Genomic DNA, 27,126 nt, shown 5'->3' with positions numbered 1-27,126 from the left:
TACTTTTTTTCAACAAAAAAAACATTATTCTTTATTGACATGTTAAGAAAGACACCATGTTGCAGCATAAGGATAGCTTGACTTTTCTTTGGGCAGCCAGACAATGTTGAACTCAACAGTACATCATCACACACCAGACCAGACCATGGAGCTCAGGCCCAGACCCACATCATCATAACACCAGACCAGACCATGGCTGAGCCCTCCGTCTGTCTCCCCTGAGAGGAACAGGAAGTCGAATAAATAGTCTTTCCTCCTTTTCTTTCCCACAGAGCAGAGTGCATATTATACTATCATTACACGCACTTCACAACATTCACACTCATGTTGTGTGGCTGGCTGACAGTGTGTGTGTGTGTGTGTGTGTATAGTGTGTCTGTGTGTATGTGCATGTTCACATAGATACGATCAGATTGCACTTTTGTACACATTTTTTACGCTATGCACTGGTTGTTGAATATTACAATAGTTTGTAACTTCAAATTACACTTTAAAAATAAATATCGGTCCATTTCAGTAGACTGGGTCGAGTACACACAGCACCTTCTAAAACACCTGTTCCCTTTTGAGATAATTCACTTTTCCTGTGTCAATCTGTCTCACACTCTTTCCTGTGTCAATCTGTCTCACACTCTTTCCTGTGTCAATCTGTCTCACACTCTTTCCTGTGTCAATCTGTCTCACACTCTTTCCTGTGTCAATCTGTCTCACACTCTTTCCTGTGTCAATCTGTCTCACACTCTTTCCTGTGTCAATCTGTCTCACACTCTTTCCTGTGTCAATCTGTCTCACACTCTTTCCTGTGTCAATCTGTCTCACACTCTTTCCTGTGTCAATCTGTCTCACACTCTTTCCTGTGTCAATCTGTCTCACATTCTTTCCTGTGTCAATCTGTCTCACATTCTTTCCTGTGTCAATCTGTCTCACACTCTTTCCTGTGTCAATCTGTCTCACACTCTTTCCTGTGTCAATCTGTCTCACACTCTTTCCTGTGTCAATCTGTCTCACACTCTTTCCTGTGTCAATCTGTCTCACACTCTTTCCTGTGTCAATCTGTCTCACACTCTTTCCTGTGTCAATCTGTCTCACACTCTTTCCTGTATCAATCTGTCTCACACTCTTTCCTGTATCAATCTGTCTCACACTCTTTCCTGTGTCAATCTGTCTCACACGCTTTCCTGTGTCAATCTGTCTCACACGCTTTCCTGTGTCAATCTGTCTCACACGCTTTCCTGTGTCAATCTGTCTCACACTCTTTCCTGTGTCAATCTGTCTCACACTCTTTCCTGTGTCAATCTGTCTCACATTCTTTCCTGTGTCAATCTGTCTCACACTCTTTCCTGTGTCAATCTGTCTCACACTCTTTCCTGTGTCAATCTGTCTCACACTCTTTCCTGTGTCAATCTGTCTCACACTCTTTCCTGTGTCAATCTGTCTCACACTCTTTCCTGTGTCAATCTGTCTCACACTCTTTCCTGTGTCAATCTGTCTCACACTCTTTCCTGTGTCAATCTGTCTCACACTCTTTCCTGTGTCAATCTGTCTCACACTCTTTCCTGTGTCAACCTGTATAAAAACTATTTCCTGTATCAACCTGTATAAAAACTATTTCCTGTATCAACCTGTATAAAAACTACTTCCTGTATCAACCTGTCTCACTAGACCTACCGTCCTGATCCCTCTTCCATTGAGCCGCGTGTGTCTCTCCTAGAACCCCAGACAGCACCCTACTCATCCAACCTACACTTACCTCAACCATCCACTCATCACAAGACTATCTTTGTCATCCGTGCCCAGACAGATACCTTTTTCCCTGAATAAACAGAGACTAACTTGACCAATGCAGCCGTGTTTGATTAGAGACCGTGTTCAATTGCGGTACAGAAAACGCAGACACAGTACACAGCGATTGACCATACTCTATCACTGACCTGAACACGTCTGTTTCAACTGTGAGGCGTGAGTATAGGTGATCGTGCTTTGTTGAGATGAGGACACATATTAACTTTCACTTGCATGCTTGACAGCAACGGTATTAATTAACAGTCTTACAGCCAAGGTTACAAGAAAGTAAAACAGGTTATTTTAATGGAAGCTTTCATGTTTCACAGTATCAATGAAGTTCTAGTCTTTCTTGCTCCACACACACACACACACACACACACACACACACACACACACACACACACACACACACACACACACACACACACACACACACACACACACACACACACACACACACACACACACACACACACACACACACACACACACACACACACACACACACACACACACGTGTGAGAGCTGTGGAACACCCCTGTGCAGACAGAACGGGGCCTGGACCCCTGTGCAGACAGAACGGGGCCTGGACCCCTGTGCAGAGAGAACGGGGCCTGGACCCCTGTGCAGAGAGAACGGGGCCTGGACCCCTGTGCAGAGAGAACAGGGCCCTGGACTCTAAACACAGCCTCCGAAGTACCTGTATTTCAGACAGACAGTGACAGCAGGAACCACAGCATCTGGTCAACATCACCATCATCCTCAGCATTCCGTCATTTCTACCACTGCCATTATTGCTTTGAATATTTGTTTAGAGAGGAGTGTGATTTCTGGTCCTTCTTCTCTTCTAAGAAATGATACTATACATGCCGTAAGGCAACACAATACAGAATAACAATGTCCTCCTGGAAAATATCTACCCCTCAATTGTCTGTGGGATTTATCAATAAATAAAAAACAACCTGTGTTAGTCCTGGGTATCATTCCAGAGCCTCCCCCTCCTGTCTCTTTCCTCTAGGCCTGGGTATCATTCCAGAGCCTCCTCCTTCTGTCTCTTTCCTCTAGGCCTGGGTATCATTCCAGAGCCTCCTCCTTCTGTCTCTTTCCTCTAGGCCTGGGTATCATTCCAGAGCCTCCCCCTCCTGTCTCTTTCCTCTAGGCCTGGGTATCATTCCAGAGCCTCCCCCTCCGGTCTCTTTCCTCTAGGCCTGGGTATCATTCCAGAGCCTCCCCCTCCTGTCTCTTTCCTCTAGGCCTGGGTATCATTCCAGAGCCTCCCCCTTCTGTCTCTTTCCTCTAGGCCTGGGTATCATTCCAGAGCCTCCCCCTCCTGTCTCTTTCCTCTAGGCCTGGGTATCATTCCAGAGCCTCCCCCTCCTGTCTCTTTCCTCTAGGCCTGGGTATCATTCCAGAGCATCCCCCTCCGGTCTCTTTCCTCTAGGCCTGGGTATCATTCCAGAGCCTCCCCCTTCTGTCTCTTTCCTCTAGGCCTGGGTATCATTCCAGAGCCTCCCCCTTCTGTCTCTTTCCTCTAGGCCTGGGTATCATTCCAGAGCCTCCCCCTCCTGTCTCTTTCCTCTAGGCCTGGGTATCATTCCAGAGCCTCCCCCTCCTGTCTCTTTCCTCTAAACGTTGGACACAGCGTCCCGCGCCTGCCGGATCCCGTACAGCCACTTGATGACACGAGCGTTCCTCTCGATGATTGAGATTCCGTAGGGGACACGGTCCCCGGGTCGAGCAGGACCCTCCTCGCCCTCCACCTCCCCTTGTTCCCGCGCCTGCTCACACTCAGAGCTGGGGGTGCTGGCGCTGCGCAGCTTGGACACAGACACAATGTCTGAGCTGGCCCTGGCGAAGCGCTCCACTCCCCCCATGCCCTCTACCTCCTCTGGGTGCAGCCCACAGTAGTTGAAGAAGCGCTCCAGGTCGGCTGTGGCTCGTGAGTACCGGTCGCTCAGGTCAGACTTGGAGCGGTGTAGGGAGGGGTGTTTCCGGGCCGAGCCGGGCCGAGACCCCCTGGAGCTGGCTGAGGACAGGCGGGTGAAAGCAGGGGAGGCTGGGGGCATCATGTCCGCCCGGATCAGCATGGGGCTGGGAGGCAGGTAGGTTGGGGGAGAGGGCAAAGCCCGGGTGGGGGTGAGGGGCTGGGGCTTGGCCTGCTGTGAGGGTGGTGGTGATGGGGCCTGAGCCACCTGGGGCTGGGAAGTTTGTCTGGGCTTGATCTGAGGCTGAAACCGGGTCCTCTGGGGCTTCCTCGGCTCAGCCTGGGGCCTCACATCCACCCTGCGCACCGTCACTGAGTTAGGAGAGCTGTAGGGCGCTGGCACCCCCACCCTGATGCCCCGTGCTGGGACAGGGGGCGGCCGGTGGCTGGGCTCGGCAGGGCAGGTCTGGCTGTTGTTGTTGTTGAGGGGAGAGGAGGTGGAAGAGGAGGAGGTGGTGGAGGAGGAGGTGTTGCAGTTATTAACAGGTTTAAGGTTGCTCAGGACTCGATTGCTCCTCTCCTGGTCAGCTGAGAGTCCATTCCCCATGCTGTTCCCCCCAGATGAAGGAGAGGAGGTGGAGGGCGAGGAGGGGACGGAAGATGGGGAGCAGAGAAGGGGTCCATCACACACATTGTTGATGAGGTTGTTGAGGATCTCCAGGTTAAGAGGTGGTCCCCTCCGCCACCCTACCCCTCCTGTCCCTCCTCCGTTCTCTGGGTCGGCCGGCCGCCGGGGCACCTTGCGGGCCGGGGGGGCGTTGATCCGACACTGCAGCATCATGCCCGGGGACAGCAGAGGCTTGCGGATGATGGGTGGTTTGACAGGCTCCTGCCTGGTGAGCACCACCTGCTGGCTCTTCACGTACTTGGCCTTGTCCGCCTCCAGACGCTCCACAGCACTCAGCTTACCGGCTCCGGGCTCCGCGGGCCGCCGGAAGTAGCCGGGTCCCTTGTTGAGGATACGGAAAGGCATGGCTGAGGTGAAGGGGACCCCTGCCAGACGCCCGTCTGAGGGCCGGAGGGTCTCTACAGGCATTCTGGAGCTGTGAAGGAGGAACAGAGAGTTAGGAAAAGAGGGTGAGACAAGGGGGGGTAATGTTCAATGTCCTTTTTGCGCTCTCAAATGTCCTAAACCAGAGAAAATAGGAATTTTATATTCCCGCTTTTATCCCCCCTCTCCTCTTCTCCCTCGCACCCAAGGCCACCTTTAACTATCTTACTGGTTTATCTGCTGCTGCTCTTCCTCCTTTCTTCACGTCGTTCCTCTGGTCTATTGTCTGTCCTCTTCGCAGTCTTCCTCACTGAAAGGCTACTTGTGGGACAGAGTCACCATGGCTCGCACAACACATCAGTCCGGCTCAGTGACCCAATGGGGGCATATCCTGGGGTGGCAGCTGCTGGTTGGTCCCTTTAACTAAATCACACAGCAGAAAACTGTCAGACTGTCTGAGCGACTAAATCTCCTGCTCCGTCTGCCCGGTCCTCCCACTATCCTCAAACGCAGCAGATCAACTGGCAGCTCCACAGATTCCCAAGGTACCCTGGGGTGATGTTCCAGCAGGGCTCCTGGAGAGGAGAGATAGAGCGAGGAAGACTGTGTCAGACCGATAGGACTCCCTGTAACGTTACCGCTCCACATTAACACGAGCACACAGGAGCACACTGAAGGAAAGCAGACAACCCAGTTTTAATATGCCATCTGACTCCTCCCCTAAACACGCTCACAGCCTCTGGCTGACACGGTCCCACAGCAGCCAATCACAGGCCAGACAGGGAATCTCAGCAGGGCCGGGAGGAGGGGTGGTGTGTGGGAGCTGCACTGCTATTGGCTGTAGTCAAAGGATTCTGACCAATTGCACCCCTCCCCCACTGACAACAAAACACAGACTGAATTTTCATTCAAATTAAATGATTTGAAAGGGAGAAGAAACATTTTTTTTAAAGGAGAGAGAAAAGTGGGTAAAACAGCTGCAATATTTTACATTCAGTTGCATCAAACACAGCAGGATCTTATGAAAACATTTCAACTTCCTCCATTACTCTACTTGCTCTGCTCTTTGTTCAACACCACAAGACAGACAGTGAGAGAAAGTCTTTGTGATGAAATATGGGTCAAAACGGTCAAGGCAGCTGATAGGAAGATGTTTCCCCTCCACAACACCAAACCCGATCCTCTAAATCCCAGTACAACAAACACTCTGGCGCATCACCTCTTCCTGGTATCCATGAGCCTTTTTTAATACTCCTAATGCATGACTGGAGAAAGAAGAGAATTGCTCCATTGCTGTTCTGGTCTCACAGAAGATTACAGCTCTCATCCACCACTTAGTTCACCTCTTTTCTTTGATCCCCAGTTTCAAAGGAATTGAAAAGCAATTCCGTTTTTTTTTTTTTGTCTTCACACATCTTTTTTTCATTACAGTTACACCATCAAACTCCCGGATTACATCACACTAAGTTCTACCGGTTTCATCTCTTTCCCCTCATCATCGTCATTATCATCATCAGCATGACCGTATTCATCCGTCAATTTTTTATTAATCTTTTTAAAGCCTTGCTGTCTCCCAGAGCCTCCCAGCCCAGTAGCATCAGAGAGAGAAAGCAGGACCAGCAGGCACCAGGCAGCTCAGACTAATGTAACTCACCTCACACTGCTCCTGTCGCCCTCTGTATGTGACTAACTAAACAACTCTCCACACAAATAGACATTAGAGTCCCAGTAGTAGATGCCTTCGCTACATCCTGTATTAAAATAATCATGTGAAATATCACATGACCCTGATTCTACCAGTCAGGAAAAGGGATGGATATACAAATATGGGAGTTGAATGGTTACTGTACGCAGACAGTCAGCAAATAATCAGTAAGAAAAGTTCAGCAACGGTGTTGAAGCATGGAGAGAGGACAGAAGAGGACAATTTATGTTGAAGCATGGAGAGAGGACAGAAGAGGACAAATTATGTTGAGGCATGGGGAGAGGACAGAAGAGGACAAGTTATGTTGAAGCATGGGGAGAGGACAGAAGAGGACAAGTTATGTTGAGGCATGGGGAGAGGACAGAAGAGGACAAGTTTGTTGAAGCATGGAGAGAGGACAGAAGAGGACAAATTATGTTGAGGCATGGGGAGAGGAAAGAAGAGGACAAGTTATGTTGAAGCATGGAGAGAGGACAGAAGAGGACAAGTTATGTTGAAGCATGGAGAGAGGACAAGTTATGTTGAAGCATGGAGAGAGGACAGAAGAGGACAAGTTATGTTGAAGCATGGAGAGAGGACAGAAGAGGACAAGTTATGTTGAAGCATGGAGAGAGGACAGAAGAGGACAAGTTATGTTGAAGCATGGAGAGAGGACAGAAGAGGACAAGTTATGTTGAAGCATGGAGAGAGGACAGAAGAGGACAAGTTATGTTGAAGCATGGAGAGAGGACAGAAGAGGACAAGTTATGTTGAAGCATGGAGAGAGGACAGAAGAGGACAAGTTATGTTGAAGCATGGAGAGAGGACAGAAGAGGACAAGTTATGTTGAAGCATGGAGAGAGGACAGAAGAGGACAAGTTATGTTGAAGCATGGGGAGAGGACAGAAGAGGACAAGTTATGTTGAAGCATGGAGAGAGGACAGAAGAGGACAAGTTATGTTGAAGCATGGAGAGAGGACAGAAGAGGACAAGTTATGTTGAAGCATGGAGAGAGGACAGAAGAGGACAAGTTATGTTGAAGCATGGAGAGAGGACAGAAGAGGACAAGTTATGTTGAAGCATGGAGAGAGGACAGAAGAGGACAAGTTATGTTGAAGCATGGAGAGAGGACAGAAGAGGACAAGTTATGTTGAAGCATGGAGAGAGGACAGAAGAGGACAAGTTATGTTGAAGCATGGTGTGAGGACAGAAGAGGACAAGTTATGTTGAAGCATGGAGAGAGGACAGAAGAGGACAAGTTATGTTGAAGAACGGAGAGAGGACAGAAGAGGACAAGTTATGTTGAAGCATGGAGAGAGGACAGAAGAGGACAAGTTATGTTGAAGCATGGGGTGAGGACAGAAGAGGACAAGTTATGTTGAAGCATGGAGAGAGGACAGAAGAGGACAAGTTATGTTGAAGCATGGAGAGAGGACAGAAGAGGACAAGTTATGTTGAAGCATGGGGAGAGGAGAGAATAGGACAAGTTATGTTGAAGCATGGAGAGAGGACAGAAGAGGACAAGTTATGTTGAAGCATGGAGAGAGGACAGAAGAGGACAAGTTATGTTGAAGCATGGAGAGAGGACAGAAGAGGACAAGTTATGTTGAAGCACAGAGAGGACAAGTTATGTTGAAGCATGGGGAGAGGAGAGAATAGGACAAGTTATGTTGAAGCATGGGGAGAGGACAGAAGAGGACACGTTATGTCGAAATGTAGATGTCAGTCCCCACACAGAAAGGACATGACTATAATCATGATATTGGCACATAAAACAAGGTTGAATTGTCTCGTGTAGCTCAGTCTCTCCTCACACACTGCTGTCCCGAAGAGGCAGGTCTTTTAATAGCTGGCCCAGTTGCCCAGGCAGAGTGTTGACTGGGTGAAGTGGCAGGCTGGCAGGCAGGCAGGCTCTCTAGTGTCTGGGCTTTACCTGACCCAGTCATCATTCACATCCAGAGCTACCGTGGAGCTCCCCAAACACAGCCATGCTGCAGCCCTACAGGCCCAGAGACATACACACAAGGACAGGACACTGTCAAACACTCCAACACTGCAGCTCCTGGTCAAAGGCAAGACAAATCTCACACAGACGGACAGTGATCTTTCCAGAACCCACTCAACCCAGATTCTTGTTCAGACGAGAGATTTAGTAACACCCCCCCCCCCCCCCCCCCTCCCCAATCTCCTTTTCTCACTCCTGACCTAAACAACTGCCCAGTTAACTGGTACACTCATGCTATTGTGTGATTAGCATTCTTGTATGGTTAGCATACTGGGTGTAATCACACCAACAAATGAGTCTCATTGTTCAGGTGGTAATTAGGATAAAGCTCTCCTGTTCCTGGGGATAAAACAGAGGGTTCATCTGTTCTCGCTAGACGGTGCCGCTGCCTCCTGCCCATTCAAACCCATCCTAACTGATGGTATTATCCTCAAATCCACTCGCTTTGTTATCTGTGGCCCCAGCCAGCGATACGGCCATGAATACCAAATACTGTGCACTAAGAAGGAAAGTGGCGAAACACAACCCTCCAACAACTACCCTCCCTGGGCTCTCCATCTCCTCCTGAAGCAACGGCTCGTGTCCTTCAGAGGTAGATAGGTACACACGTGGTAGTCTTATCCCCCACACCAACGGCTATTGTCCTTCAGAGGTAGATAGGTACACACGTGGTAGTCTTTACCCCCACACCAACGGCTATTGTCATTCAGAGGTAGATAGGTACACACATGGTAGTCTTTACCCCCACACCAACGGCTATTGTCATTCAGAGGTAGATAGGTACACACATGGTAGTCTTTACCCCCACACCAACGGCTATTGTCATTCAGAGGTAGATAGGTACACACATGGTAGTCTTTACCCCCACACCAACGGCTATTGTCCTTCAGAGGTAGATAGGTACACACGTGGTAGTCTTTACCCCCACACCAACGGCTATTATCATTCAGAGGTAGATAGGTACACACGTGGTAGTCTTAACCCCCACACCAACGGCTATTGTCATTCAGAGGTAGATAGGTACACACGTGGTAGTCTTAACCCCCACACCAACGGCTATTGTCATTCAGAGGTAGATAGGTACACACGTGGTAGTCTTTACCCCCACACCAACGGCTATTGTCATTCAGAGGTAGATAGGTACACACGTGGTAGTCTTTACCCCCACACCAACGGCTATTGTCATTCAGAGGTAGATAGGTACACACGTGGTAGTCTTAACCCCCACACCAACGGCTATTGTCATTCAGAGGTAGATAGGTACACACGTGGTAGTCTTTACCCCCACACCAACGGCTATTGTCATTCAGAGGTAGATAGGTACACACGTGGTAGTCTTTACCCCCACACCAACGGCTATTGTCATTCAGAGGTACATAGGTACACACATGGTAGTCTTTACCCCCACACCAACGGCTATTGTCATTCAGAGGTAGATAGATACACACGTGGTAGTCTTTACCCCCACACCAACGGCTATTGTCCTTCAGAGGTAGATAGGTACACACGTGGTAGTCTTAACCCCCACACCAACGGCTATTGTCATTCAGAGGTAGATAGGTACACACGTGGTAGTCTTTACCCCCACACCAACGGCTATTGTCATTCAGAGGTAGATAGGTACACACGTGGTAGTCTTTACCCCCACACCAACGGCTATTGTCCTTCAGAGGTAGATAGGTACACACGTGGTAGTCTTTACCCCCACACCAACGGCTATTGTCCTTCAGAGGTAGATAGGTACACACGTGGTAGTCTTAACCCCCACACCAACGGCTATTGTCATTCAGAGGTAGATAGGTACACACGTGGTAGTCTTTACCCCCACACCAACGGCTATATTCATTCAGAGGTAGATAGGTACACACGTGGTAGTCTTTACCCCCACACCAACGGCTATTGTCATTCAGAGGTAGATAGGTACACACGTGGTAGTCTTTACCCCCACACCAACGGCTATTGTCCTTCAGAGGTAGATAGGTACACACGTGGTAGTCTTAACCCCCACACCAACGGCTATTGTCATTCAGAGGTAGATAGGTACACACGTGGTAGTCTTAACCCCCACACCAACGGCTATTGTCATTCAGAGGTAGATAGGTACACACGTGGTAGTCTTAACCCCCACACCAACGGCTATTGTCATTCAGAGGTAGATAGGTAGACACGTGGTAGTCTTAACCCCCACACCAACGGCTATTGTCCTTCAGAGGTAGATAGGTACACACGTGGTAGTCTTAACCCCCACACCAACGGCTATTGTCATTCAGAGGTAGATAGGTAGACACGTGGTAGTCTTAACCCCCACACCAACGGCTATTGTCATTCAGAGGTAGATAGGTAGACACGTGGTAGTCTTTACCCCCACACCAACGGCTATTGTCCTTCAGAGGTAGATAGGTAGACACGTGGTAGTCTTAACCCCCACACCAACGGCCTGCCAGAGTTTCATGTTAATACGTCTCCAGTGTTATTGTGTTTCTATCAGGACAGTGACACTAAAGCCTTGGGATGAACAGGATCAACAAGCTCTGCATCATTCAAAACTGTTGCTTTGTGTGAAGGTGTTAAGGTTCAGAGTTGTTATGTAAATGCAGGCTGAAAAGTGGTATGGGGGGGGTACATGGGAGGAGGGACTGGTGGAGCTAAACCCTGGTGGAGCTAATCCCTGGTGGAGCTAATCCCTGGTGGAGCTAATCCCTGGTGGAGCTAATCCCTGGTGGAGCTAATCCCTGGTGGAGCTAAATCCCTGGTGGAGCTAAACCCTGATGGAGTTAATCCCTGATGGAGCTAAACATACAGACACTGAGATCTGCCATTTGTCCACATTAGCCCACTAGAACAAAAAAATAAAAAGAGAATAGTTCAGAAACCCTCATCCTCAGTCATGATGTTGACACAGGCTTTGTGACGTAACCTTTGCCCTCAACTCTGCTTCACCTGCAAACGCCTGACGATTCGACAGCGTTCCACATATTCCTAAATTACCCTAACACATCTATAGTGCTCCAGCTCAATCTATCATCATACTGTTCACAACCACTCATGTTCCTCTGAAATCCCTAACCCCAGGGCTCAGTCCCCAGCCCTGCTAATCTTAGGGAACACAGTATAGACAATTCCACAGGCCTTTACTGTGGTGGTAGCTCAGCCTAAGTTGAGAGAGAAAGGGAGCACAGAGCAATGAATGCATTACAAAGATATGCAGGCACGGACGCAATCACAAACATATCCATAGCCAGCCAGCCAGTTAGCCAGCCAGCCAGTCAGTCAGCCAGTCACCCAGTAATCACAGAGATGTGATTCTGGAGGAGAGAGTGGCCAGGCTGAGTCACCAGCTGGTGCCTCCTATTGGCTTTGCCAGAAAACCCCACTTTCCCCCAGACACATAGATCTCAGTCATCATCCAATGATTAACCCCTGGAATCCCAGGTTGTTTCGCCATAGGCAGGCAGAGAGCCTCTCAAAGTCCAAAGTGCCCAGGAGAGAGTGGGGCAGTTTGTTTGTTTTAACTGACGGTCTGAGGATATTACAACCTCTACAGTGCATTAGAAAGTATTCAGACCCCTTGACTTTTTCCACATTTTGTTACGTTACAATGGATTACATTACTATTTTTACACATAAATCTACACACAATATCCCATAATGACAAAGCAAAAACAGGTTTTTATAAAAAAAACTTACAGAGCTTGAGAGGATTTGCAGAGAAGAATGGGAGAAACTCCCCAAATACAGGTGTGCCAAGCTTGTAGCGTCATACCTAAGAAGATTTGAGGCTGTAATCGCTGCCAAAGGTGCTTCAACAAAGTACTGAGTAAAAGGTCTGAATTGTTATGTAAAAAAAAGAATATCGACTTGTGCAAACAAAAATGTCTGAATCTGTTTTTGCTTCATCATTATGAGTTAAGGCTGTAATGTAGCAACATGTGGAACAAGTCAAGGGGTCTGAATACTTTCCCAATGCATTGTACACACTAGTCTATACACAGACCACCAGTCAACCTGTGGATATGACTTAAAGCTACATTATCCCAGTTCGGTATTACAACGGTCCTAGCTACATCATTATCAACAGCACGATCAGTTTTCAACATGCTCATTCTAAAATGCATGGCTGGTAAGTGTTTACACTTCATTGCTTCCACTGCCATACATACTTTCACCCGACTAAGGCGAGAGAGGATTGTCTTCGAGCAGAGTTGCCAAATGTTATAATCAAGGCCAGTATTTTTAGGAACATTCCAGCAACAATGAGGCCACAGGAGCCAGAGACAAGAAGACACAGACAGAAGGGATGGTCTCTGTGTCTTCATGGATAGAAATCTCCACAGGCTTTGTTTTTTAACCACATTTGTTCGGCCAACTTACAACAAATGTATCTAGGTTTAATTCAAATGGAATGTGCTTCTGGTTAATATAAATGCCACTTACATGTCTGGAGTACAAAAAGTTATTTCCCTTGAGTCAAAGTTTGGTTACCTCAACTAACAGAGACCAAAGCCTCCTACCATAAAAGCACACAGACACAAACCACGTCTAAACTCTGACTGTTTGATCTGTTCGTTGAGACAGTCCTAGTTTACTTACTTGTGAGTGTTCACGAACGGAATCTTCAGTGGAGTCTCACAGACCTGGAACAGAACACTCTCTGGAACACTGAAGATTCCTCTCGTCTAAGTGAAAAGCTGGCTATGAGAATGTAGATCATGAGTCTGCGTCTTGTGAGCATGTGCTGAGTGCTGTCTGAAGACAAACCTTTAAAGGCTGGCTCACTCCTCCTCCTGCTCTCACTCCGCCCTATGCCATGAATCAGGAAGAGCCACTCTGGATGCAGGGACTTCTGCTCTCAGCCACATGACATCCCTTACACTTTCTGACACTCTCTTCCCCACTTCCTTTAAAAGGTTGGACACATTTTCCTTGACCTGTGACAGATAAACAAGGGCATGGTGCCACTGTGGCAGGGTAGGATTCCAGTACACTGTCAGTCAAACTGTCATTTAGTGCAGCCATTCCTTTTAACCAGCATAAAATCACCTTCTTTGTCCCTAACAAACCACATGAACAAACAATGAACTCTAACCTATTATATGAACATACACTTTCATTCCAGTTGAATCACACCTCTGGTCTGCTGGACAGGAAGTGACATTACATCATAGAAAAGGATGGGTAAAGGAAAGAAAATCATGTGCAAATGGATGAGGATATCCTGCCGAGCCAGGCTGATAGGCCTGCGTTCCAGCCTGATAGGCCTGCGTTACAGTCTGATAGGCCTAAGTTCCAGCCTGATAGGCCTAAGTTCCAGCCTGATAGGCCTAAGTTCCAGCCTGATAGGCCTAAGTTCCAGCCTGATAGGCCTGCGTTCCACTCTGATAGGCCTGCGTTCCACTCTGATAGGCCTGCGTTCCACTCTGATAGGCCTGCGTTCCACTCTGATAGGCCTGCGTTCCAGTCTGATAGGCCTGCGTTACAGTCTGATAGGCCTAAGTTCCAGCCTGATAGGCCTAAGTTACAGTCTGATAGGCCTGCGTTACAGTCTGATAGGCCTGCGTTACAGTCTGATAGGCCTAAGTTCCAGCCTGATAGGCCTGCGTTACAGCCTGATAGGCCTGCGTTCCAGTCTGATAGGCCTGCGTTCCAGTCTGATAGGCCTGCGTTCCAGTCTGATAGGCCTGCGTTACAGCCTGATAGGCCTGCGTTACAGCCTGATAGGCCTGCGTTACAGCCTGATAGGCCTGCGTTACAGCCTGATAGGCCTGCGTTACAGCCTGATAGGCCTGCGTTACAGCCTGATAGGCCTGCGTTCCAGCCTGATAGGCCTGCGTTACAGCGGCAGACCTACTGGGAACACCTGGAAAGGACTGTGCTATGTGACATAACCCTGCGTGAGTCTATGTCCAAGTACATTCATACCAGCGGCTTTATGGCTTCCTGTGAGACAGAGCTTTACTTCTCTTCTACAGTTCAAAACACACACATCTTATTTATGGGAGACTATATGTAGGGTGGAGTGTTAAGGACAGGGTTCTGTGGGTGGAATGTTCTTTTCCTGACACAGCACAGTGAAACTAGCGCCGTCTTTCCACTTAAACACTGGCTAGCTGTCTGCACTCTGCAAGTGAAAGGTCAAGAACACCAACACTACAATGATATAACAGCCCCATATGTCATCACGATTTAAAGACATCCAGTCAGGTGATGTCAAATCAAACCGTTAGTTAGGACAGTATCCCACCACATAACATCCTCCACTGTCTCAGTGTCCCATCAAACACAGAGAACAGCAGAACCAGTCAGATCAGAGAGAACAGAAACCAGTCTGATCAGAGAGAACAGCAGAACCAGTCAGATCAGAGAGAACAGAAACCAGTCTGATCACAGAGAACAGCAGGACCAGTCAGATCAGAGAGAACAGCAGAACCAGTCAGATCAGAGAGAACACCAGAACCAGTCAGATCAGAGAGAACAGCAGAACCAGTCAGATCACAGAGAACAGCAGAACCAGTCAGATCAGAGAGAACAGCAGAACCAGTCAGATCAGAGCGAACAGCAGAACCAGTCAGATCAGAGAGAACTGCAGAACCAGTCAGATCAGAGAGAACAGAAACCAGTCAGATCAGAGAGAACAGCAGAACCAGTCAGATCACAGAGAACAGCAGAACCAGTCAGATCAGAGAGAACAGCAGAACCAGTCAGATCAGAGAGAACAGCAGAACCAGTCAGATCAGAGCGAACAGCAGAACCAGTCAGATCAGAGCGAACAGCAGAACCAGTCAGATCACAGAGAACAGCAGAACCAGTCAGATCACAGAGAACAGCAGAACCAGTCAGAACACAGAGAACAGCAGAACCAGTCAGATCACAGAGAACAGCAGAACCAGTCAGATCAGAGAGAACTGCAGAACCAGTCAGAACACAGAGAACAGCAGAACCAGTCAGATCACAGAGAACAGTAGAACCAGTCAGATCACTTCTCCAGCAACAAACAGCCCTCTGATCCTTCAAATGTATGTTGTTCTGTCCTTGAGCTGTTCTTGTCTATTAATGTTCTTTATTATGTCATGTTTCATGTGGCCCCCGGAAGAGTAGCTGCTGCTTTTGCAACAGCTAATGAGGATCCTAATAAAATACCAAAATACCACCCACTCCAATAGCCTTCTGCTAAACCAGCACCTGGACAGACAGACCATCAACCCTGGTCCATGTGAGTCAGCCCCCTCTCTCCGCTGCTCCATCCTCTGCAGACAGACCATCAACCCTGGTCCATGTGAGTCAGCCTCCTCTCTCCGCTTCTCCATCCTCTGCAGACAGACCATCAACCCTGGTCCATGTGAGTCAGCCCCCTCTCTCCGCTTCTCCATCCTCTGCAGACAGACCATCAACCCTGGTCCATGTGAGTCAGCCCCCTCTCTCCGCTTCTCCATCCTCTGCTGGTCCTGGTCCATGTGAGTCAGCCCGCTCTCTCCGCTGCTCCATCCTCTGCTGGTCCTGGTCCATGTGAGTCAGCCCCCTCTCTCCGCTTCTCCATCCTCTGCTGGTCCTGGTCCATGTGAGTCAGCCCCCTCTCTCCGCTTCTCCATCCTCTGCTGGTCCTGGTCCATGTGAGTTAGCCCCCTCTCTCCGCTTCTCCATCCTCTGCTGGTCCTGGTCCATGTGAGTTAGCCCCCTCTCTCCGCGTCTCCATCCTCTGCTGGTCCTGGTCCATGTGAGTCAGCCCCCTCTCTCCGTTCTCCATCCTCTGCTGGTCCTGGTCCATGTGAGTCAGCCCCCTCTCTCCGCTTCTCCATCCTCTGCTGGTCCTGGTCCATGTGAGTTAGCACCCTCTCTCCGCTTCTCCATCCTCTGCTGCTTTGAAAGATACACCCCTCTGCCAGAGGAACACACCTCAGCAGAACAACTATTGAACATTCCTAACGACTAACAAAGTGTACCCTGTAGCTTTGGTAATGTTCCACCATGGAAACTCAAGTTCAGCTGAGCGTGTACCCTAACAACCGAACACCTGCTCCACCTACGTTAGCCAGCTGCTAGGTAGGTGTCAGAGAGGATGAAACAGACACAGTGTATGATTGGTATTCTCCAGCAGGGGTTGAATATAACGACCTACGACATGGAACATCCATCTACAGCGCCAGAAGTCTTGGACAAATCTGCAATAACAAAATGTCTGCTTTATGAACAGATAGCCAGAGTTACACGATCAGACTTCCCATTTTGATCCATGTTTTGTATTATTGTTTTGAGGTTGAAAGGGCTTAAGGAATGCTCCTCTCAGATCTGAGCGACACCAACGCACCTCGAAGACATAACGCTTCAAAGCCTATGGCCTAAATATTTCTAATTTAACTTTTCAAATGTATTAACTTTTATGTGTGGCATAAACACAACCAGTCACAATGTTTGAATCTGATTAGGCTGCTTTAAAAGTCTCCTGTAGGCAACCTGGGCACGTTTATCCAAAATATCATTCCAGCATCAAAACTGTGCAGATTGTGGTGTCGAATACGCAAGCCATGATGTTGAAGCTCCCAGAGTCAGAAGGCTTTGCTTATTGGTTGTAGTGCAACCAAGTTGATGCTATATTTATAATAGACATAATGCTATTATAAATATAGAATCAAAATGTTGAAAATCTGATTACCATCTAACTGATCATTGTCTACAGCCGGTATGTGTTGTTGTCTAATGAAACAGGCAGGGAGACAGGAGACAGGCAGAGAGACAGGAGACATGCAGGGAGACAGGAAACAGGCAGGGAGACAGGAAACAGGCAGGGAGAATGAGTTCGTCCGTGGTGGTTGGCGAACCCTGGCATCAACCTTCTGGCCCGTAGCCCTGCCTGGCATCAACTTTCTGGCCCGTAGCCCTGCCTGGCATCAACTTTCTGGCCCGTAGCCCTGCCTGGCATCGACCTTCTGGCCCGTAGCCCTGCCTGGCATCAACTTTCTGGCCCGTAGCCCTGCCTGGCATCAACCTCCTGGCCCGTAGCCCTGCCTGGCATCAACTTTCTGGCCCGTAGCCCTGCCTGGCATCAACCTCCTGGCCCGTAGCCCTGCCTGGCATCGACCTCCTGGCCCGTAGTCCTGCCTGGCATTGACCTTCTGGCCCGTAGCCCTGCCTGGCATTGACCTTCTGGCCCGTAGCCCTGCCTGGCATTGACCTTCTGGCCCGTAGCCCTGCCTGGCATTGACCTTCTGGCCCGTAGCCCTGCCTGGCATCGACCTTCTGGCCCGTAGCCCTGCCTGGCATCGACCTTCTGGCCCGTAGCCCTGCCTGGCATCGACCTTCTGGCCCGTAGCCCTGCCTGGCATCCACCTTCTGGCCCGTAGCCCTGCCTGGCATCGACCTTCTGGCCCGTAGCCCTGCCTGGCATCGACCTCCTAGCCCGTAGCCCTGCCTGGCATCGACCTTCTGGCCCGTAGTCCTGCCTGGCATCGACCTTCTGGCCCGTAGTCCTTTCTGGCATCGACCTTCTGGCCCGTAGGCCTTTCTGGCATTGACTCTGCCACAAAAGCATCCTGAAGTGGCAAAGTGGATATCCACGTTTATAAACACAGGGTTCCTACAGCTACTGTTATTTGTATTTGTAAATATTCTTTTGAGTTAATTATATGAGGGGGGAGGGTGTGCAGTACTTCAATTCCCTTTAAAAAACAAGGGGAGGGTGTGCAATTCTTCAATTCCCTTTACAGAACAAGGGGAGGGTGTGCAATTCTTCAATTCCCTTTACAGAACAAGGGGAGGGTGTGCAATTCTTCAATTCCCTTTACAGAACAAGGGGAGGGTCGTGTGAAATGACTTTTCACATTGGGGAGAGGGGTGGACATTTTATTTTTGCAATGACACTTGGAGTTGGACTGTTCCTAAGCCTGACCTCTGGGCTCAAACAATCAAACAAACACACACACACACCACAGATCTGACTCTGGAAAATGTGATGTTCTCACATTACTGCTCATAATACACATCAGCATGCCCAAGCAAAACCCTACCTCTCTCACCATGTCTCTAACTGACCCTACCTCTCTCACCATATCTCTAACTGACCCTACCTCTCTCACCATGTCTCTAACTGACCCTACCTCTATCACCATGTCTCTAACTGACCCTACCTCTCTCACCATGTCTCTAACTGACCCTACCTCTCTCACCATGTCTCTAACTGACCCTACCTCTCTCACCATGTCTCTAACTAACCCTACCTCTCTCACCATGTCTCTAACTGACCCTACCTCTATCACCATGTCTCTAACTGACCCTACCTCTCTCACCATGTCTCTAACTAACCCTACCGCTCTCACCATGTCTCTAACTGACCCTACCTCTCTCACCATGTCTCTAACTGACCCTACCTCTCTCACCATGTCTCTAACTGACCCTACCTCTCTCACCGTGTCTCTAACTGACCCTACCTCTCTCACCATGTCTCTAACTGACCCTACCTCTATCACCATGTCTCTAACTGACCCTACCTCTCTCACCATGTCTCTAACTGACCCTACCTCTCTCACCATGTCTCTAACTGACCCTACCTCTCTAACTGCTCTCTCTCACACACACACACACACACACACACACACACACAAGTACTGAACTAAATGGCCACAGTCTCTATCCAGCTAACTATGGATAAATGAAAAAGACCTGAAACATAACAGCACTATAATGATGCAGCAATACAAAGTACCATGTTATCTACTCACATTTGCATTCATTGTAAATTTGCCTATGATAAACTACAGTTCAAATTCAAATGTCTTTCAGTTGGCTTATCAGGGTCAATAAACTGCATCAGACCCACAAGGTGAACATTCACAGGTATTGTAACAGCAGCACACTGCCAGTTGATTACAGTATGACCATTCTTTTGAGAGATAAAAGTCTACAAAGACTCACAAATACAGCCAAAACACCAAGTGAAGAGATACTTTGCACAACAGCACAAGTTCATAAGACGTGAATAGTTGCCATGGAGAGTTGACTCCTTGCCTACCTCTAACTTTTACTACCCTAATGGTCTGACTCCTACTTTGAACCCAGGAGACACAGAGTGAACCAATAACACAGAGCAGCTCACACAGCTCACTGTTTAAACACACAGCTCACTGTTTAAACACACACAGCTCACTGTTTAAAAACACACAGCTCACTGTTTAAACACACAGCTCACTGTTTAAAAACACACAGCTCACTGTTTAAACACACAGCTCACTGTTTAAACACAGAGCTCACTGTTTAAACACACAGCTCACTGTTTAAACACACAGCTCACTGTTTAAACACAGAGCTCAGTTGGTCAACGGTCCCTTTGGTAATGAAAGAAGGGAAGGTTGCAGCCTCCATCTGGACTGGAGGATTGTCTTTGGAAGGTGGAGAGCAGAGCAGACATCCTGCACACATTCCTCACAGACCTGGAGCTGAACAGCATTTCAAAACACCAGAGAATCAGACAAGAGAAGTCTGTCTGTCCCTAGTGTTGGTGAATGATTGTGATCTTGGTCAAAGTTGGCACGGCCTCTAGCATCTTGTTCTAGCACATAATATCACGAGTCGCAAGTTAAAAGAATGAAAAGGGAGGCAAAGGGGAAAACGTGCACCTAGAAACGCAAGACCTGAAAAATGATCAAGACAAGGGGAAATGTAAATGTACCTGTGACTTGTTTTGCACACAAAATCATCTTCAATGCATAACTGAAAACAGAATAAAAATTGTATTATTGTTCAGTAGATAGCAAAAGTCAGGACAAAAATACCCTCAGTTATCTTGTGCGGCCTTCAGAGTCAAAGCTTTAGCTATCCATTTGGCACGTCATCGTCACTACCATACTCCTAACTTCTGTTTGGCTTACCTCCGACGCAAGAAAAGAGAGATGCAAAGACAACTTCAAACTGAGTGGGGTGATATTTAGTGTATTATTTATTTGCATTCATTTTCGTAAAAGGATGTCATTTAGAGAGTTGTTTTCAAAATAGGACGCTGCCCCTTTAAGACAATTGTGTTCCAAAAGATAGAGACCTGGTTACAGTAGGCTAACCAAAACAAATGTTCAAGTGTATTTTTTGTAGCTTTAATTTTGTAGACTATCAACAGTAGCTAGTATATTTGCTAGTATGTTCACTATTGACGGTTTACTTTTGTAAATCACTTTCTCTAAAATAAATAAGCTCAGCGAATAGATTGAGGGGCGATTCCTTTTGCTCAGGGAGGACAGCTTGCATGTGCTGTGTGAACCAACAATTTATATAAACTCTGGATTGCTGATGCCTATGTATTGGCCATTGAGATGCTTTGAAGCCACTGGTCGGCCATCTTGCCACTCCCCAGGAAGAGCAGTCCTCCATAGGAATGAATGGAATTCTACAGTATTTCAATTAAATGTTTCAAGGACAGAAAAAAAAAAAAATACTGTAAGGAAAATATTTTTATATCTTTTTTCATTTTATGTTTAGATAACATAACATATTTTAAAAGTATGCATTAAGGTGTCTTTAATTTAATAAATGTGGCAAAAAAAAACGAATGTAGACATTAATAAATACATTTCTATTGCTTTCTAAACATTCTAACATCCCTTATCCTACCTCATTTGCACACACTGTTTATAAACTTTTTCTATTGTATTATTGACTGTTTGTTTGTTTATTACATGTGTAAGTCTGAGTTGTTGTTTGTGTTGCACTGCTTTGCTTTATCTTGGCCAGGTCGCAGTTGTAAATGAGAACTTGTTCTCAACTAGCCTACCTGGTTAAATAAAGGTGAAATTAAAAAATTAAAAATTCTTTACAACGTGAGGGAGTGCCAAGATGGAGGCACAGTGGCTTCGACACAGCGCCCCTCTATCGATCATCTAGTGTATATATAAATCATTGGTGCGAAGTATCAACTTCTGTACTGCTCACATGTTCGAGAAGTTGTGGCTCGTGGGAGCGTGGTGGTGCTTGAATGAACAGTCAATCATATTGCTCAAATACAAATAGTATGACTTTTCCACATGTAGTCGTCAATCGTTTTCAATGGTAGATTGCGATAGAGCAGGTATATGTTGAACTGGAATGCAAAAATGCGCTGAGAAGTTACTAGTGACTGACGAGATCCACTGGCCCGACACGTTTCTACCCTGCCTCAGCTCAGTGTCAAGTGTCCTCGCATGCAGAGAGTCAGTCTGACCCCATTCCAAAGTGTTCCTATTGGGAGGGTGAGGGGTCATCAGACCCCATAGTAATCCCAACAAATCATTTGGAAAGGGCAGCGTTGGAGTTGGTTTGGATGTTTTACGGGTGGCATGGTGTGAGTGTGTGCATGCGCTCACTAACAATCTGTTATTTAAATCTGACAGTTTGGTTTAAATGAAGTTGCATAATGCTGTGGAGGTGGTGTGTGGACTGGTGGATTACTTGGCTGGCAACGTAAGCCGATCTCATCACATGGTAGATAACGCAGATAGTCAGCCGCAGATAGTCAACAGCAGATAGTCAGCAGCAGATAGTCAGCAGCAGATAGTCAGCAGCAGATAGTCAGCTGCAGATAGTCAGCTGCAGATAGTCAGCAGCAGAGTCAGCAGCAGATAGTCAGCAGCAGAGTCAGCAGCAGATAGTCAGCAGCAGATAGTCAGCAGCAGAGTCAGCAGCAGATAGTCAGCAGCAGATAGTCAGCAGCAGAGTCAGCAGCAGATAGTCAGCAGCAGAGTCAACAGCAGAGTCAACAGCAGATAGTCAACAGCAGATAGTCAACAGCAGATAGTCAGCAGCAGATAGTCAACAGCAGATAGTCAGCAGCAGATAGTCAGCAGCAGATAGTCAGCAGCAGATAGTCAGCAGCAGATAGTCAGCAGCAGATAGTCAGCAGCAGATAGTCAGCAGCAGATAGTCAACAGCAGATAGTCAACAGCAGATAGTTAGCAGCAGATAGTCAGCAGCAGATAGTCAGCAGCAGATAGTCAACAGCAGATAGTTAGCAGCAGATAGTCAGCAGCAGATAGTTAGCAGCAGATAGTCAGCAGCAGATAGTTAGCAGCAGATAGTCAGCAGCAGATAGTCAGCAGCAGATAGTCAACAGCAGATAGTCAGCAGCAGATAGTCAGCAGCAGATAGTCAGCAGCAGATAGTCAGCAGCAGATAGTCAGCAGCAGCACTGACAACAACCAGAATTAGTCAGAGAACAGGGCAACCTGACACCGAGTCAGCCCCTGAGAGAACTGACTAACATCTTTACAAAACTATTACCCCACCAGCAACGTGGGAGTTTTCCTGTCCCATCCCAAAAACAGACAAGCCACCCAGAACTCTTTCTGATAGTCTACTACATCCCTTTCCTGCCATGTAAAGTGGAGCAGAGAACTGCGTTTTAGTAAATTACAATTCGATGTCGTCTCTTTTTTAATCAAGTCTGAGCTCATAGGCCAGAAGGTTATCTGGTGCGGTTCCAAACAAGAAGTGTAATAACTGCACTAACCCAGATTGTTAATTACATTTTGATATTATGCAATCTGGTCTGGTAGACGATGTAACCCCACAGACAACATGTAATTATATTTGTGTAGCTATTCAAGGCACTGCTGAAACGTTGGTTAGGTTTACCCATTAAATAACGTTGGTTAGGTGTACCCATTAAATAACGTTGGTTAGGTTTACCCATTAAATAACGTTGGTTAGGTTTACCCATTAAATAACGTTGGTTAGGTTTACCCATTAAATAACGTTGGTTAGGTTTACCCATTAAATAACGTTGGTTAGGTTTACCCATTAAATAACGTTGGTTAGGTTTACCCATTAAATAACGTTGGTTAGGTTTACCCATTAAATAACGTTGGTTAGGTTTACCCATTAAATAACGTTGGTTAGGTTTACCCATTAAATAACGTTGGTTAGGTTTACCCATTAAATAACGTTGGTTAGGTGTACCCATTAAATAACGTTGGTTAGGTTTACCCATTAAATAACGTTGGTTAGGTTTACCCATTAAATAACGTTGGTTAGGTTTACCCATTAAATAACGTTGGTTAGGTTTACCCATTAAATAACGTTGGTTAGGTTTACCCATTAAATAACGTTGGTTAGGTTTACCCATTAAATAACGTTGGTTAGGTTTACCCATTAAATAACGTTGGTTAGGTTTACCCATTAAATAGTTGGGACGGGAGCATGTATAGTGTGTGACTTTCTTCTTCTACAGTTTACTCTCCATTAGTCAGCACCTCTACTAAAAAAAATGTTGGTCTTGCGTCAGCTCATGCTTTTTACCAGACTAACTGTAACGTTACCCATAATACTACTGACATCAATCTGTCTGGATTTGGGACAGACAGACCAGAGATATGTGTGAAGAGGGATACACCTGTTGATAAAATTCACTACTAAATAAAGTACAACAATTGATCTCTCTTAAAACACAAGGGAGCGTCCAAATCCAACTTCCTGGGTGAAAATGACTCAAATACCCAGTGGGATTGAAGCGTGAGGGGGATGCTGGTGACTCAGTTTAGTGCTCTGCCAATACTGAATTCTAAAGAACATTTATATGGATGCACTGCTAGAACTTGTCTGTGTGTACCATGACGTAATAAAGCTTTGCTGTGGGCGTACCTGTGTAAAGCTCGGAGTCTCTGTTGAAAAAGAGACCTTGGTCTCAACGGGACCTAAGTAAAGGTTAAATAAAATAAACTTCCAAAACATTCTTAGAAAGGTTAAGAAAACATACGTTGGTATCCAGTCCCACCAGATTTTCAAGGCCGCAAACAAAGGTGAGAATTCCGGTGGGTATTATTAAGAAAGAAAATGACAAGGAAGAGGTTTGTTGTTATCAGACAGACAACTGTTGAATGTCACTGTTTGATGATACACATGGATTTCTGCAGTAACAATGTGCCATGGTTACTTTTCCAATGGATTTTAACATGTAAGCATGTTATTTAATTTCTTCACCTGAGCGATCAGCATCGGTAATGGCCAGTTCATTCATAAGTAGAGCAGCATTCGGTATACTGCACCACATAAATCCCTGTTCCTGATTTCTGGCTCAGACAAAAACACAAGGTCTGATGACAACATGGAGTTTACTCTGAGACAAGGTCCTGATTTCATTTCAAAGGAAGAGCAGCCAGTAACCAGGGCAATACAGGAAAAGACCACTGCTTCCTGGACACTATCTCCCAACCCTGGCTTCTTTCTCCTAGGGGAACTTTAGCCCTTACACAGAAACCAGCGTGTAAATAAACCAACAGGAACAATGAGAAGTAGGACGAGCCTAGTCCCCCACACCCCATTCATTAGCTACCCACCTCCTAATACCCTCTGTGGCGGTAACGCCCATTACACCTCTCTCCTGATTTCTGGGAATTAAACATAGATCTCCAGATAGATGCCAGATTTAATATAAATATATATATAACTGTGATGACCTTTGGGGTTCTTGGACCCCCTGGCTCTGTCAATCGTTGAGAAAATGGTTTAGGATTAATATGACAATTTAAGGGTTGAAGCTGCATAGAACACATCATAAAGTAAGGTTTGGAATTAGCCTATTTCTGTGATCCACCAGTCACACAGGTCACCTATCCAGTCCCACAAGTCAGTTGGCTGACACACCTGTTTCATCACAAAGGACAACAACGCATAAGGACTTCTTTTACACGTTTCTCTTGAGTCAATTTGCTGGGGGAAAGTTGTACGATCACATGAAAAGAATAATATTGTTCTAGAACCCAACTTTCTAGATAAAGAGACCCATGCCTAGGTTTTGCCATTCATTCTGGTTTAAGCAAGCTGAATTTGAATGAGTATAAATAACGTAGATAATTTACTCACATTGGGCTTCTGAGTGGTTTATCAATTTGTTAGGACAATCTTTCCCGATTATTTAGCTAGCTAGTTACAGTAAAATTATGTATCTGTAAAGAGATTTCCAGATGAGTATAATAACGGAATAGAAAGTAAATACCGGTGTGGTTGTAGATCGCGTGGATCCGTATGGGAATTCAACTTTGGCGCGGAAGATACCAACTCAAGATCATTCACTGGCAATATAAAAAAAAACACGCTGTAATTTGTCTTCGAGGATACAAAAGAAATCGTACCAGTTTCATACATATCTGTGTTTTTAAGGATATATGCGATGGTATTTCTTTAGATTAGGACTACATATTGTAAATATTGCATCTCTTTCAAAGCATGGTATTTCATTCACCCCTCATAACGTCCCAATTTGGTATGCCCACAATCCCGCTATTGGTCAGTTCCCAGTTTGGAAGATGCATCTCTGGCTGCTAGGAGACCGCTCTGTACAATGAAAGCCTTGTAACAAAAGTTGCAGGACTATCACATTTTTTATAATTAGATACATTTTCAGATACCACAAAGAAATCCAGTCCACCATCTGTTACCCATTCATACACCATAAATAGATTAGGTTATTTAGTTGTTGTATGATGTGCCACAACACTCACAAAGAGTGAAAGTGAAAAAGAAAGTGTTTTATCAACACAAAGTTGCACAACTCAAATAATTTGCCAAACAACATTTAGAACCTTGTTGTGGAATGATACAAATAACAAAAAAGTCATGATGTTGACATTTCATGCTTCTCACCTGACCAGGTAATGTCACAAGGACGCAGCCAACTGATATACACTGCGTGTACAAAACATTAGGAACACCTGCTCTTTCCATGACATAGACTGACCAGGTGAATCCAGGTGAAAGCTATGATCCCTTATTGATGTCACTTGTTAAATCTACTTCAAATCAGTGTAGATGAAGGGGAGGAGACAGTTTAAGGAAGGATTTTTAAGCCTTGATTCAATTGAGACATGGATTGTGTATGTGTGCCATTCAGAGGGTTAATGCGAAAGACAACATATTTAAGTGTCTTTGAATGGGGTATGGTAGTAGGTGCCAGGCGCACCGGTTTGAGTGTGCCAAGAACTTCTTCGCTGCTGGGTTTTTCACGCTCAACAGTTTCCCATGTGTGTCAAGAATGGTCCACCACCCAAATGACATTCAGACGACTTGACACAACGGTGGGAAGCATTGGAATCAACATGGGCCAGCATTCCTGTGGAAGGCTTTTGACACTTTCTAGAGTCCATGGCCCGACAAATTGAGGCTGTTCTGAGAGCAAAAGTGGTGCAACGCAACATTAGGTGTTCCTAATGTTTTGTAAACTCAGTGTAGTTGAAGATAGCAAGAGTAGCGGCTACACTTATCCTAAACCATTTCATTATACACAAACAAATAACTATCATAAAGGATGTCAAACAGTTTGTCACAATGTTTCTCTGGGTTTATCGGATTTAAAAACGAGTCATTCCTTCATGAAACGGAACGTTTGTGTCCTTAAAGCTCCCGTAGTCGCCATAATTGTCAGTATGTCTTATCAACATGAAGCTATTTAAAACAGCTGCAAAAGTATTTGCACACTTGGACACCTGCCAGCAACGATGGAGAGTGCTGCACAGAGAGTTCACATTGATGACAAAGTTGTGTGTGTGTGTGTGTGTGTGTGTGTGTGTGTGTGTGTGTGTGTGTGTGTGTGTGTGTGTGTGTGTGTGTGTGTGTGTGTGTGTGTGCGTGCGTGCGTGCGTGCGTGCGTGCGTGCGTGCGTGCGTGCGTGCGTGCGTGCGTGCGTGTGCGTGTGCGTGTGTTTGTGTGTGTGTACATACTCTGAACCCTGTATC

General features: G+C 46.5%; 1 protein-coding gene across 5 annotated transcripts; it reads right to left on the bottom strand.

Moving 5' to 3' along the window:
* LOC139543029 (protein FAM110A-like) lies at positions 1-25,459 on the bottom strand. Of its 5 annotated transcripts, none has more exons than XM_071349130.1 (3): positions 25,392-25,459; positions 4,990-5,335; positions 1-4,812 (listed from the first exon to the last, which is right to left on the bottom strand). In XM_071349130.1, exon 3 carries the CDS (start codon positions 4,803-4,805, stop codon positions 3,411-3,413), a length of 1,395 nt encoding a protein of 464 aa, XP_071205231.1. In that variant the 5' UTR covers positions 4,806-4,812; positions 4,990-5,335; positions 25,392-25,459; the 3' UTR covers positions 1-3,410. The 5 variants fall into 5 exon arrangements, with proteins under 5 accessions (XP_071205231.1, XP_071205232.1, XP_071205229.1 ...); XM_071349131.1 differs by having other exon boundaries at positions 25,259-25,436; XM_071349128.1 differs by lacking the exon at positions 25,392-25,459 and adding an exon at positions 13,040-13,275.
* Positions 25,460-27,126: the final 1,667 nt, after the last annotated feature.

This window comes from Salvelinus alpinus, chromosome 17 (genome assembly GCF_045679555.1).
Source record: "Salvelinus alpinus chromosome 17, SLU_Salpinus.1, whole genome shotgun sequence".
NCBI lineage: Eukaryota > Metazoa > Chordata > Actinopteri > Salmoniformes > Salmonidae > Salvelinus > Salvelinus alpinus.
This window is presented reverse-complemented; position numbering and strand designations above follow the sequence as displayed.

Coding starts and splice junctions, on each gene's coding strand:
- LOC139543029 (XM_071349130.1), bottom strand. CDS start 4,805: ATGCCTGTAGAGACCCTCCGGCCCTCAGACGGGCGTCTGGCAGGGGTC.